This window comes from Scylla paramamosain, unplaced genomic scaffold (genome assembly GCF_035594125.1).
Source record: "Scylla paramamosain isolate STU-SP2022 unplaced genomic scaffold, ASM3559412v1 Contig2, whole genome shotgun sequence".
NCBI lineage: Eukaryota > Metazoa > Arthropoda > Malacostraca > Decapoda > Portunidae > Scylla > Scylla paramamosain.
Window position 1 is genome coordinate 3,258,098 of NW_026973667.1, and position 14,403 is coordinate 3,272,500.

At 42.7% G+C, this 14,403-nt stretch overlaps 1 protein-coding gene across 1 annotated transcript in view; it reads left to right on the plus strand.

The window, feature by feature from the left end:
* The first annotated feature begins 48 nt into the window (after positions 1-48).
* Positions 49-14,403, plus strand: part of LOC135095966 (pachytene checkpoint protein 2 homolog) — an 18,083-nt gene continuing 3,728 nt past the window's right edge. Inside the window, exons 1-7 of the mRNA XM_063997117.1 lie at positions 49-2,074; positions 3,316-3,510; positions 5,819-5,978; positions 6,133-6,339; positions 11,965-12,070; positions 12,512-12,633; positions 13,707-13,900. Coding sequence (XP_063853187.1) covers positions 3,455-3,510; positions 5,819-5,978; positions 6,133-6,339; positions 11,965-12,070; positions 12,512-12,633; positions 13,707-13,900 — 845 coding nt within the window. The 5' untranslated portion in view covers positions 49-2,074; positions 3,316-3,454. The remainder of the gene's footprint in view (positions 2,075-3,315; positions 3,511-5,818; positions 5,979-6,132; positions 6,340-11,964; positions 12,071-12,511; positions 12,634-13,706; positions 13,901-14,403) is intronic.

The following is a 14,403-nucleotide window of genomic DNA, read 5'->3' on the forward strand; positions in this document are numbered from 1 at the left end:
TCTCAACATGAGCACTGTATATATAATTACTTGTATAGATGAGACAAAAAAAGGAATTAGTATTGTATTTTTTGTTGAAAAGTTTATAGCAATAAATTTAAATAAATAAACAAAATTAATACATAAATAGATATGATAAATAAAAACTCTCCAACCACATCAAAATTAAACACTTAGAAATATGCTCCATAATTTAAAGATACAAAAATACATAAGACACTGAACATAACACCTAAAATAATTAAATAAGTAGAGCAGAAAATGCAAGCCTTTCGGACTCCTGAGGAGTGAGAAAATGCCAGACTGAGAATGTGGAGAGCCTGAAGATGAATGGGGCAGTGGTGACAGGGAAGAAATGAGAAGGGCAATTAAAGAGTTCCGTGAAGAAATTGGAGGTGTAGGTGAGGTACTTGATGTGAGAGAAGGGTGCATAACACTGGAGAGGAAGGATCGAATGTGATGAATAAAAGAATCCACAGGGAGGAAGTGAAGAAATGTGTGAATAGGCAGAATTCATTGTGGAGACTGGGAGGGAATGAGTTGCAACAGACAGATGAATACAAGTACAGCAGAGCCCCACTTAGCACGAGATCAATTAGCGCGAACCGCGATTACCGCAAGCCATCATCTACCAAGGAAAAAATTAATCAGCGCGAAAGCCTCAGTTAGCGCAAACGGCCACCACGACTGAATTTTGAAAATTGCACCCAGCCACCTTGATGCGCGGTACCTGAAGCGTATCAACAGAGTGGCCTGCTGCTTGCCTGCCTCCCACCACAACACAGCCGCCCCTCCCACCATTTCCCACGTGGTCTCAGTCTCTCACGCAGTCACGCTGGTCTGCCCACGCTACTGAGGCGTACACCGACCACCACTATTGTGGATTGTGTTCCTTATCACAGTAGTCTGTAAGGGTGAACAATGAGTGCTTAAGTGTCTGTCGTGTGTACCACTTGCGACTGCGTGATCCTTGTGGCACAGCACTACACGTGTTGAAATAGTGCTGCAGTGTTTGGAGGTATTCTGCAAAGTGATAATGCCTGGGCAAGATACAGGAAAGCGCAAGTCGCTTGAGTTGTAAAACGCAAAGAGGAAAGCCAGGGCAATTCTGCAATAGGCCGTGCATTAGGCCTTAGTGAATCGACTGTGAGAACAATATGAAAGAAAAAAAATTAAATCAAAGCATCTGTTAAAGCATTCGTAACTTATCAGTTTGATTATCGCAAGCGAGCCTGGGATGAGATACTGATAAAAATGGAGAGATTCCTTGCTGTTTGGATTGATAGGAAAGAAAAGAAGGCAGTTCCGTGGATAAACGTCAGTTCAAACAACAAGCGAAGTGCTTTTATGAGGTGATTTGTTACAAGACAAATGTTCATGGGGGTAACTTTCATGCCTTCAATGGATGGCTGCATCGTTTCCTTAAACGCAAGGAAATAAGGAAACTTGGCTACTCAGGTGAAACTGCCAGTGCCGATGTCAGTGCAGCAGATGAATTTTCCAGCATCCTCAAAGAAATGATTGATGAAGGCAAGTTTCATCCTGACTGCATCTACAACATGGATAAGAATGAAAAACAAGGCAAGGCGGTAGAAGCTCCACCACCGCCTGGCGAACTCACCATCCACCAGCTGACCATAATATTGGCTGGGGTTGACACCTTTAAAGAGTGCATCACAGAAAATGAAAACTGCAGTGTTCGCATAACAGAAATGGTGCATCAGCAGGATAAAGTAATGCGTTATTATACAGACCTGCATTAAAAAAAAAAAAAAATGAATGAGACGGCACACGTAACAAGGTGTTCACACGCACTCCTGCTGCAGCCACACCACCACCACCACCAACGCCAGGACTCGCTCCCAGTGCTGAGGATAGTGATGGAGTGGACTTCCTTTGATTTGAGGGTGTTTTACAAGAGGCAGAAAACTTGATAAGAGATCAAGCTGCCAGTAACAGTGACAGTGATAATGGAGACAGCAGCAATGAGGTGGCAACGGGATCTACTTCTCATTGATCCTGCAGCAGCCTCACAACGCCATCACCTAGATAATAGTGCCCCGATAGAAGAAAGGTAAGTAGTTTTTATGTGAATGATTATTTTGAGTAATTATTGAACCCAAAAGTCAGACCCTCGTGTGCACCAAATATTTTTTCTTTCATATTTGTTACTTTATTCAATTAGCGCGAATTCAGTTAGCGCGACCACATTCATCCACCTAATTCTCGCGCTAAATGGGTTTCTACTGTACCTGGGAATGTGGATGAGTCCGAATGGCTGTGTGAAGGAAAATAATGGAAAGATAAGCATGGTGAACCAGTGGGTGGGTTGTCTAGGAAGTGCAGCAAGGATTGAAAGCGAATATGACGTGCTGCGAGAAGTTTAGAAGAGCGTGGCTGTTCCGAGCATTGTGTATGGTATGGATGTGACTGTGGAATGAGAATGAATTAGAGAAGTTAAAAGTGGGACAGAATAGAATAGCAAGGATGGCACTGAATGCACCAAGGTATGCGGCAATAGAGGCCTTGAGAGGGGACATGGCATGGAGTACTTTTAGAGACATGCAAAAGCAACCTTGAGGTACAAAGCTAGATTAGAGCGAATGGATGATGCGAGACTGGTGAGGAAGGTGTTTCTGTGGAATGTTAGGAGTAACAGGTGGGGGAAGAAGTGTGTTAACATGGTAGTAAAGAGTGGCTTGGAAATTTGCTGGGCTTTTTAGTGTTGTGAGGGGAGGCATGTTGAGAGTGACAGAAGTATGGTCGTCAGAAATGGAGAGGGCTTAGAATGGTATGTAAGGAAGTGGAAAAGTGAAATAGGCACAGTAGTGAAACGTGTGGGACTGAGTGAATGGAAGAATAAGATGGAACAAAATAATACTTTAAAGTGGTATAGAACGAAAGAGGTCCCAGTGTATGAAAAGTGGTATGAGGGAAGCCTGGGTGGTGATCTCTTCCGAGCGAGGGCACAGTGCATGGATGTAAATGCAAGGAGTTACAGATGGTCTGAGTCCCGCAGCAAAGTGCCAGATGTGTGCCATGGGAGAGGATGAGACGGTGGAGCATGTGGCGCTGGAGTGTGTGAAGTATGCCAGAGACAGGGATGAGATGATGCAAGTGGTGCTGAGGGAACTGGGGCATGCTAGAGTGAAGACAGGAAGGGAATGGATGGCGTTGCTGCTGGGACTGTGTGGGGAGACGAATGAAAGGATGATTGAAACTGTGAGGGAGTGATGTGCTAGATGTAGGGCCTAGTTTTTGTGATAAATGCTGTATAATTATATGCCTTTTTCTGTTTGTCTTTTTTTTTCACAGGGGTGCCGATGCAAAGGCATGGAAGGAATCCTGGGTCTCCTGTAAGTTCAAGATCAAGAGCAAGCAGGATCTTGTGGCATCCCGAAGGAAGTTTCAAATCTGCACGTGTAAACATTGACCAAAAACACCAAGATTCGCCATGAACATTGCGCGCAGACCCAAATTACACGTAGAAGTGAGGAAATTCAGGTCCAGGTGAGTGTATCTGGGCAAGAAGCGCCTTTAAAATAGCAAGAAAGGACGCTATTATCACTAAGAAACGGAAGGGGAGAGAGTGTGTGTGAGGGAGAACTTTCGTGTTTCGGGTGTTTGGATTTTGACTGATGTGTAGAATATCTGGTCCCGACGTAACCTAGATAAATATTTGTTACTCTTTCACCAGTCTCTTTATTCCGAATGAAACAATACATATATATATATATATATATATATATATATATATATATATATATATATATATATATATATATATATATATATATATATATATATATATATATATATATATATATTTTTTTTATATATATTATATATATTATATATATATATATATATATATATATATATATATATATATATATATATATATATATATATATATATATATTATATATATATATATATATATATATTTTTTTTTTTTTTTTTTTTTTTTTTCTGTTAGTTTTCAGCTTGTTTAAAATTACTTTTTTTTCTTTTCTCAAATCATTAGTTCTTATATCGGTAATTTTCTGGCGTTTCTCCCCGGCCTCATTACTGGTATATTCTCGTCCATTCTTTCACATATGTCCTTAAATACACCTAAAACGTAAGTATAAGGTTGGGGAGAAGCACCCCCATCCTTTTAGGGGTTTTCCAGGTGGGGTCAGTCATCCCAGTTATATTAGGTAATGGTAGGTTAGGTCACTGGCCATGGTGTTATTTTAGGAGGACCATAATGCTCTACACATTTAGGAGTCTTGTTTTTGAGTGTGGTTACTGAGAAAGTTTGGCAAATATTCACTCTTGCACCAGTCCCTCTATTCTCAACAAAGATATTTTTTTCTGATAGTTTATGGTTGGTTTTGTGGTAATCTCCATGTTGTTTTTCCCATAAATCATTAGTGTTTTATTTAAACTAACTTAACCTAACCTAACGAAATTCACCTAACCTAACTGGCAAGGCAGAGAAATGAATAAGAAGTGGTCACCTTGTTTCTCTTCACAAAATGTGGCGATGCGCTGGAAATAATGGCAGCAACACCCACCGCGGACAGACTTCTTCCTCGCACTAACTCAAATATTTCAAATTGAGCGCTTCTCCCTCCTCAGGATGAAGTAAAGCGCTGTCATTGGCTAAATTAATCCCTCATGTTTTAATTGGCCAGCAGCTGCATTCTCAAACAAAGGAACCAATCACCGTGAACAATTTCACGCTTGCCAACAGATGTGACATACACACGCACGAACGAACACCCCCTCACCAGGGTAAACCAGTTAGGTTAGGATAGTGTTGATAAGGTCAGGTTACTTTAGGTTAGGTTAGATTAAGTTAGGTCAGGTTAGGTTAGATGAAGTTAGGATAGATCAGGTTAGGTCAGGTCAGTAGGATTTCCTTCATTGTGTTCCCTGCCCATAAACTCCACTATGAGTCCCCAAGATTGTAAAGGGATGAGGGGAGAAGAGACAAACGTTAGTATTTCTGACATGTTATATGCTCAGAACCATCCGGAACAGGGCGGTCTGACTTCTTCAGTACTGCAGACCACATTGGCATTAAGTGAGGAGTACTGATATTGAAATTCTGCATCAATTTACATGAAACTTTAATGGCTTGTAGCTAAGATACCTACTTACATGTGTAGAAAGATTGAAGGCGATACATAAAAATAAGTAAATAAATAAATAAATAAAAAGAAAAATTAAACAAGAAAGCCGAGGGCCACTTTTAGCAGCCTAAAGAGTTGCATGTGTCACACTGCAATGTTTAGCAAGCCAGCACTCCAGAAAATAGCCCAATTAGGAAACAGCAACCTATGGCTCTTGGTTTCTGCACACTGAAGCAAACACACACACACACACACACACACACACACACACACACACACACACACACACACACACACACACACACACACACACACACACACACACACACACACAGCCAGCCCACACCTAAACTGATCACAGCACTTCCTGGGAAACGTCTTAATTGTGATTTGTAAAGTAAAAGTGCAGTAAGACAAATGAAATCTGACCTTAACTAAATGTCAGCCGAGATTGGGGAGTTTAATAGTGAATGTAAAAATACTATTAAAACATTATTAAAACGTTCTTGACACAAAGATGTCGCTGTGTTCGGTGTATGTGTGTGTGTGTGTGTGTGTGTGTGTGTGTGTGTGTGTGTGTAAACTTGGACCCCACTTAAGGACACTAACCAAACATTACCTAACCTAAACAAACCTAACCTAACCTAACATTACCTGACTTAAACAAACCTAACCTAACCTAACCTCTCCTGCAGCCAGTGGTCGACACACAGCATAGCGGAGGCAGTGCAGCGCCACCTGGAGGGCCTGCGCACCATCACCACAGGTGGCCTACTCACCGACCTGCCCCCGGACCTGAGCACCCATGTGGAGGGAATCAGGGTGTGTGAGGTGGAGGGACACCCAGAGAAAAAGGTGCGTGTGTATGTGTTTGTTCAATTTTATTTTTATTTTCTTTAGTTTTTTAGTTTTTTTTACGTTCATTTTGCCTTTCATCTAGTATTAGTTTATTGTGTATTTGTTTTATCTTCTACTTTGCCTGACGTAACCTAACCCGCCATGTCCCCAGCACGTGGAGCCAAGCACAGTGCAACACCAGTATCATGTTTACACCTTGGAAACATTTGGGCCCAGTACAGAGGAGCTGGGTCCAGGGGGAGCTACAGGCGAGGGTGACAGCTCCTCAATCCCAGCTGCCACACACTGGGTCCTGCCTGCTGTGGAGTTTGAGGGGCTGTGGGAGGCACTGGTGTACGATTCCATGATAAAGGAGCAGGTTTGTGGTGTTGGGTTGTGTTAAAGGGTGTCTGATTCTCTTAAAGGGTCTTAGATTGTTTGGGTTTTGTTTTAAAGAGTGTTAAGAATGTTGGGTTTGTTTTAAAGGGTGTTAGGAATGTTGGGTGTCAGATTCTCCTTATAGGGTGTTCAGTTATTCTTTATGGGTATTTAATTCTCTTTAAGGGCATTAGATTCTTCTTAAAGGGTGTTAGATTATCTTAAAGGGTGTTGAATTCTTCTTTAAGGGTATTGAATTCTTTTTAAAGGGTGTTAGATCCTCATAAGGGATATTGGATTCTTTAAACACACAGTTTCTCCACCTTTCCTGATCTCAGCACCCTCTGTCTAGTCTAAGCACTCCAGCACCCCTACCTCTGGCTGTCATGTAGCTACAAAGAGTACTGTAAGAAAGACAGCAGAGAGAGGAGGGCGGTTCAGTCTGTTACTTTGGTCATCCTGCAGAATTAAACCATACCATACCAACGCTCATTCTATGCTGAAATGTATTAGTAGTTGAGGAAAGAGGCTCGGAAGTTTATCAGATGAGATGTGCTGCATGCTTATCAGAGAGTAAGGTCATTGCTCTTTCATCCCTCCTGAGGAACTGGTGCTGTACTGCCATGTGTGTAGTGCCCTGTAAAGGTAGGTTGCCACACGCGCACTTTTTGGGCACGACGTGGCACGAGGTGAGTGCGCGCCACACCGCGAGTAGAAACAGTACAGAAACAGAGACGTCGGGTACATTGCGCGCAAGGGTGTGGCGATGTGGCACGAGGTGAGCCCGATCTGGGCACGAGGTGTTGCGAGACGTGACACGAGGTGATCACGACGTGGGCACGAGGTCATCGCGACGTGCACACGAGGTGTGGCCCAACCCGACGACCCGTTTTGAGGGGTCGCACAGGCATTTTAATTAATTACGAGGTTGTTGCCGATGTACTGTCACGATATGTCACGGGGTGTTGTGAGGATGCGTCCAATATTTGCAGCGCCTCCCAAGCGGTATATAAAGGGTGGGGAATGATGATCAAGTCACTCAAAGCTAGACTGGCAAGCAGGGAAGATGGAGGAAGAAAACTACAGACAAGAGGCTCAAGTACTGATGGCAGGAATCCTGATGGTGGCTGCTGCATTGCTGCTGCAAAGAAGACGTCTACAGCAACCTCCCGTGCCACCCCAGCCACGAGCAAGAAGACCCAGAACAATATGGTGCCGTGAATGGCTTACGAGACGATCGATGCATGGCGATTTTCACCACCTGCTGCAGGAGCTCAACCGAGAAGACACCAAGGGCTACAAGAACTTCCTCCGCATCAAACCTGAACTTTTCAGAGAGATGGTGGACCGGCTTACTCCAATCCTCGCCAAAAAAGCCACCAGAATGAGAGAGCCCCTGTCAGTGGGGTTGAAGTTGGCTGTCACCCTCCAATTCCTGGCATCCGGCGATTCATATACGAGTCTGCAATACAGCTTCAGGGTCTCCAAAACCGCCATCTGTAGATTCGTACCTAAAGTCTGCCAGGCCATAATTGACATATACAAACCTGAGGTGCTCAAGTGCCCAAGAACTCCAGAAGAATGGAATCAAGTTGCCGAAGGATTCTCAAAGAGGTGGAACTATCACAAGTGTGGAGGTGGTCTGGATGGCAAGCATGTTCGAGTGAAGAGGCCCTGGCATGCAGGATCACTGTTCTTCAATTACAAGAAGTTCCACAGCATTGTCCTCATGGCCGTCGCAGATGCAAACTACAAGTTCCTGTACGTCGACGTAGGTGCTGAAGGAAGTGCTGGTGATGGAGGAACTTGGTTCAAGTGCACCCTTCACGATGCCATCGCGCAGAAACGAGTGGGATTTCCAGAGCACAGCTTCCTGCCGAGTGACGACACGCCAATCCCATTCCACATTGTTGCTGATGATGCCTTCGCCCTCAAGACCTGGCTTATGAAACCTTACTCACATCAATCCCAGGTATACGAAGAAAAAATCTTCAGCTACAGGTTGTCTCGCGCCCGTCGTGTGGTGGAAAATGCTTTCGGTCTCCTGCAGTCACGATTTAGAGTCTTCGGCACTACCATGCTACAACGACCTGCAGTTGTCAAAATTGTCACCATGTGTGGGTGTGTGATGCACAACCTGATATTGGACCGCTACTCAAATTTCCATCCCCAAGAAGTCGACTGCGAAGATGGTGACCATAACGTGATTGATGGATCGTGGAGGAACATACCAAATCTGATGCAACGCCTCCAAACTCGACGGGGAACAAATCCAACGAGAGAAGCAAAGGCCGTCCGAGACTACCTGGCTTTGTACTATGCATCAGAAGCAGGCGCAGTTCCCTGGCAAGAAAGGATGGTATATCCAAGAGGACGACCAGCAGACGAACAAAGGATGGAGCAATAATTAAATAAATAAATAATATATATATATATATATATATATATATATATATATATATATATATATATATATATATATATATATATATATATATATATATATATATATATATATAAGCTGTGTTAATAAATGTTATCTGTGTATTTGATAATAAAGAAACCGATTAAGCTTCCTTGACTTTGAATTATATCCCAAAATATAAACTATATACATTATAGGAATATCATATTTGGGTGGGAGGGAATGGGAAAGGAAATAAGAGTAAAATAGAATATATGTTAAAAAAAATTTTAAATATGAATTTAATGTTTACAAAAATTATTAACTTATTAAGTAATAGGCAAATCTGGATAATTAAACACCTTCATTTATTAATTACATAAGACTTTGGTCTAAAATTGTTAAGATTGTCTGGTTATAAGATTAAAATTTTAGCAAAGAATTTTTCATATTTACGACATTGAAATAAAATCTATACTTGATGGATATATCAAAGCTATAAAATGTTCATATATATATATATATATATATATATATATATATATATATATATATATATATATATATATATATATATATATATATATATATATTATGGGGACAGTACCTTTTCCATGTGTGATTCTCTGATTTAATTTTCCAAGTGTTTTACCTTTTACCAGTTATTATTTCAATACCTTATTTATATATTCAGTTATTATTTTCCAAGTTCTTTATTACCAACTCTTCATTATTCCCTTTTATCTGTTATCATTTCAAATCCTCAATTTTCAATCCATTTCTTAACTTCCCAAGTTTTAGTATATTTTTTTTCTCTTTTACCATTTATGTCCCAATTATTTATATTCAGTTTGTAGTTTATAATTTTTTTTTACTGGTAAAAGGAAACATTAAAAAAGTGTTTTTAATGTCTCCTTTTACCAGTTATTATTTTATATCCATACTTATATTATAAATGAAAAGGGAAAAAATATAGTTGTTTTTTTCATATTTATTTCATACATTTTAACATATTTTTATATGCAATACATTTTTATTTTGTTTACATTTACTCGTCGCTATCCTCCGCCTCGTAGCCCTTCGGCGTCTCGATCATGGGGGACATTATGGCCTTTTTCGCCGGCGATTTCGTCTTCTGGCCCTGGAGTTTGGTGGTCGTACTTGTGTGCTGCAGGGTCTTGACGGGGGACGGTGAACAGCCGAGTATAGATTCCCACTGTATTGGGGTGGGCACCTGCTGCTGCTGTGGCTGCTGAGGGAACTGTTGCTGTTCTGATTGTTGAGGCTGGTATTGTTGTTGAGGCTGTTGGTACTGTTGTTGTTGAGGCTGTTGGTACTGTTGTTGTTGGTATTGGGGCTGCGAGTAATGTGGCTGCTGGTACTGCGGCTGATGATAGACTGGAGGAGGAGGAGGAGGAGCAGGAGCAAGAGTAGGCGGTGCAGGAGGCTGCCACAGGTGCGATGGGCTCGCAACTCCTAGTGGCATGGGCACAGAATCCAGCAACCTCCTCGGGTCTTTAATAGCACTCCTGGCCATCACTGGTTCCTCCATGAGGCTGATCATGTACGCGATCTTGGAGAAGAGTACTCCATGATGCATGGGGGAAACCTTCTTCAGGCGAGTGTACATAAATTCAACAAACTGCCGGATGTCAGCGTCAGGTCCCTCGACTGGTGGTTTTCGTGTAGCTAGCAGCTGTGCACTCTGGAGTAGTTCTTGGATGGCACTGCTCTCCTGGGTAGATTTGGTGGATCGTGGGCTGGATAGTTCCTCCTCCTGCCGTTCCTTCTTCCTCTTCCTCCTGGCAATTGAGTGGGCCGATAGGACAGACTCATGGCTGGAGGAATCTTGATCGTCACCTTGTCTGCCGAAGTCATCACTAGGGTGCGTACTTTCGTGGGCGATGTGACCTGCCAGGAAGGCCCAAACCTCGACGATCTTCTGCTCCCTCTGCGTCCTCGGCCTGGCTGCTGATCCACTCTTGCTCTCCCTCTTCTCGATTTTCCCAAAATCTGTTCTCTTCTTGTCCACCACCTTCTTCACCTGCTGGTGAGAACAGTCCGAGAAAGTTTGGGCCAGGTCCTTCCAGAGGCTCTCCTTCCACGCCGGATTCAGCCACTTCTCGTTCCGCTTATCGTAGAGCTCTGGATGCAACTGGACATAGTTTGCTATCTCCCTCAGTTGGTCGTCGTTGAAGGGGTAGTCCTGAACGTCTTTCTTGGATGGCCGAGTGCGTTTCCTGGAGAGCCCAGCAACAGGTTGTACCTTCACCACTTCCACATCAGGAACGTCAGTGTCGTCAGGAACCTCAGGAGGAACATCACCAGTTTCTTCCTCCTGCAGACTCGGGGAAGACTCCTGCTGTGGTGCTTGCTGCTTGCCTTTCTTGGGCATCTTGGAAAGGTTGGCTGGAGATGGGAGGGTTCTTCTTCTGTCTGTGTTTGCGAGATAAGTGACCATGTGGCCCACGGGTGCTGTTTATATACCCCTTGGATCAGGTCACGTGAGAGGCAATTATACGAGTACAGCTCGCCACCACCTCGCGCTAACTTCGTGCCCACCTCGGACTAACGTCGCGCCCACCTCGCACTAACCTCGTACCACCCCGCACCACACCTCGTGACACCTCGCGCCCAGGTAGCACGAGCTCGCACCACTGCGCGCCAGGCGCGACGTCGTGCCAATAGGCGCGAGGTGTCTCGAACAGGGTACGAGGTGTCACGAGGTGATGGCACGAGGTGGGGCCGACGTCGCCACTTCGTACCACGTCGGGAAAAAAAATGAAACTGTTTTAATTTTAACGCGACGTCGTGCCACCTGCCTCGACTTCCCCGACTTGGTGGCAAGAGGTCTGCACGAGCTGCCGCGCTGTTGGGCACGAGTTGGCGCGAATTGGGTGCGCACTCACCTCGTGCCACGTCGTGCCCAAAAAGTGCGCGTGTGGCAACCCGCCTTAAGATTGGTTCCAGCACCCCTAGGTTAAGAAATGGCCATAGTAGTAGTAATGATAATAATAGTGATTATAATAACTGTGCATCACCATCACTACTACTACTACTACTACTACTACTACTACTACTACTACTACTACTACTACTACTACTACTACTACTACTACTATTACTACTGCTACTACTACTACTACTACTACTACTACTACTACTACTACTACTACTACTACTACTACTACCACTACCACTAACACCATTACTACCTCTCAGCTAATGAAGTTTGTTGAGGCGTCACTGGTGTTCTCGGACCGCGGCACAGACCGAGTGGTGGTGCCGTGGAACAAAGTGGTGCTTCTTCATGGCCCCCCCGGCACTGGTGAGTTAGGAACAGTAGTTAGGGATGGTGTGGGGAATGGTAGTTAGGAGTGTTAAGTTAGGAAATAACACAATAATGATGATAATAGTAAATCTGTCTTCAGAATTTCAATATCTTAAGTTTGCAAAGGTTGTGTTCATAATATTTATCCTTCCCTTTCTTCTGCCCCTCCTACAGGAAAAAAACACAGTAATGATAATAAATCTACCTTTAAAACCACAATAATTATAGAAAACAGTACACATATAATATATCTTAATTTTGCAAGGGTTGTTCTAATGATTCTCCTCCTCCCTCCCTTCTTCTGCCCCTCCTTCAGGAAAAAACACAATAATAATAATAAATCTGCCTTTAAAACCACAATAATTATAGAAAACACTACACAAATAATGCATCTTAATTTAATGATTCTCTTCCCTCTCCCCTTTGCCCCTTCTGCAGGCAAGACGTCACTGTGCAAGGCCCTGGCACAGAAGCTCAGTGTGCGCCTTGATCCACGCTACAAGTACGCACAGCTGGTGGAAATAAACTCCCACTCTCTCTTCTCTAAGTGGTTCTCTGAGGTAACGTTGTTGTTGTTGTTGTTGTTGTTGTTGTTACTGGTCCTGCTATTGCTGCAGCTACTACTACTACTACTACTACTACTACTACTACTACTACTACTACTACTACTACTACTACTACTGCTGCTGCTGTTGCTATACTTTCTGTTATTGCTACTACTACTACTGCTATTCTTACTATTATTACTGCTGTCACTGTTTCTCTGCTAATCGCTACCACTGCTGTTTCTATTACTGTTCCTACTCTTGCTATTAATACTGGTACCAATAGTGATAATAATAACAAACAAATTATTAACATTGTGGATGTGAGGCTGAAAATATACACATTAAAAGGGTGTTAGTGGTTACCGAGTGTGAAGGGTTAATCCTGTTATCCGCAGTTTACTTGGATTTCTGCTCTTTCCAGCCAGGGGGACTAATGCAAGAGTTAACCAGTATTCTCAATCATTCATCCCTTTCTCTGGTAAACTCTGGAACTCCCTGCCTGCTTCTGTATTTCCTCTTTCCTGTGACTTGAAATCTTTGAACAGGGAGACTGCAACACACTTATCCTTCAGTTTTTGATGGTTGCTTTTGACTGTGTGGGGACCGACACCTCAGTGGAGCTTTTGATTTTTATGATCTTGTTGCTCTCAGTTGGTGCCTCTCCTACATGAAAAAAGAAAAAGAAGAGGAATAAAAACTAACCTAATTTAATGTAACTAGAAGAACTTGACCTAACCTGGCTTAAGAACCTAACCTAATGTAATGTAACTCAAGGAAAAGAACCTAATCTAACTCAAGAAGAAAAAAAAAAAAAACAGCCAAACCAGTCCAAATAAAACAAAACAAAACAAAATAAACCCAACCTAACCTAATCTAACCCAAATCAACCCAACCTAACCTAACCTAACCTAACTTAACCTAACCCAACCTAACCTAACCCAACCTAACCTAACTTAACCTAACCTAGCCTAACTTAACCCAACCTAACTTAACCTAACCTAACCCAACCTAACCTAACTTAACCTAACCTAACCCAACCTAACCTAACTTAACCTAACCCAACCTAACCTAACCTAATCCAACAGAGTGGCAAGCTTGTGCAGAGGATGTTCAGCAAGATAGTGGAGCTGGCGGAGGACCCGATGGCACTGGTGGTGGTGCTGATCGACGAGGTGGAGAGCCTAGCAAGGGCGCGGCAAAGCTCCCTGAGTGGCGCTGATCCGAGTGATGCTGTGCGGGTGGTGAACGCGGTGTTGACCCAGATTGATTATATTAATAGGTGGGTGTTGCAGGTGTTGTGGGTTGCTTTGAGGGTGTTTCGGTGTGTTTCTAGGTGTTTGCAGTGTTTCAGGGATGTGTTTTAGACAGATAGAGACGGGAATTGTATGGTTTTTCATGTTTTCTAAGTTCCTTTGGGTGTTTTGGGGCTGTTTTGGTGTGTTTGGGGTGCTTTGAGGGGTACTGTTGGGGCCATGTTTTTTTTAACTTAGGTAAGTAGAAAAAGACTGGTAGAGTTTTATTTTTGTGTGTGTGTGTGTGTGTGTGTGTGTGTGTGTGTTTTAGGGTGTTTGCAGTGTTTTCAGGTGTTTATTTATTTATTATTTTTTTCATTTAGACAAACAGGAAAAAAAAACAGGTAGGCAGACAGTTTATTTTTTATTTATTTATTTATTTATTTACTTTTTAGGGTGTTTTGGTGTTTTTTGGGTTATTTTATCTTGATTATTTATTTATTTTTATTTATTCATTCATTTATTTATTTATTTATTTTTAGTTCTGGAT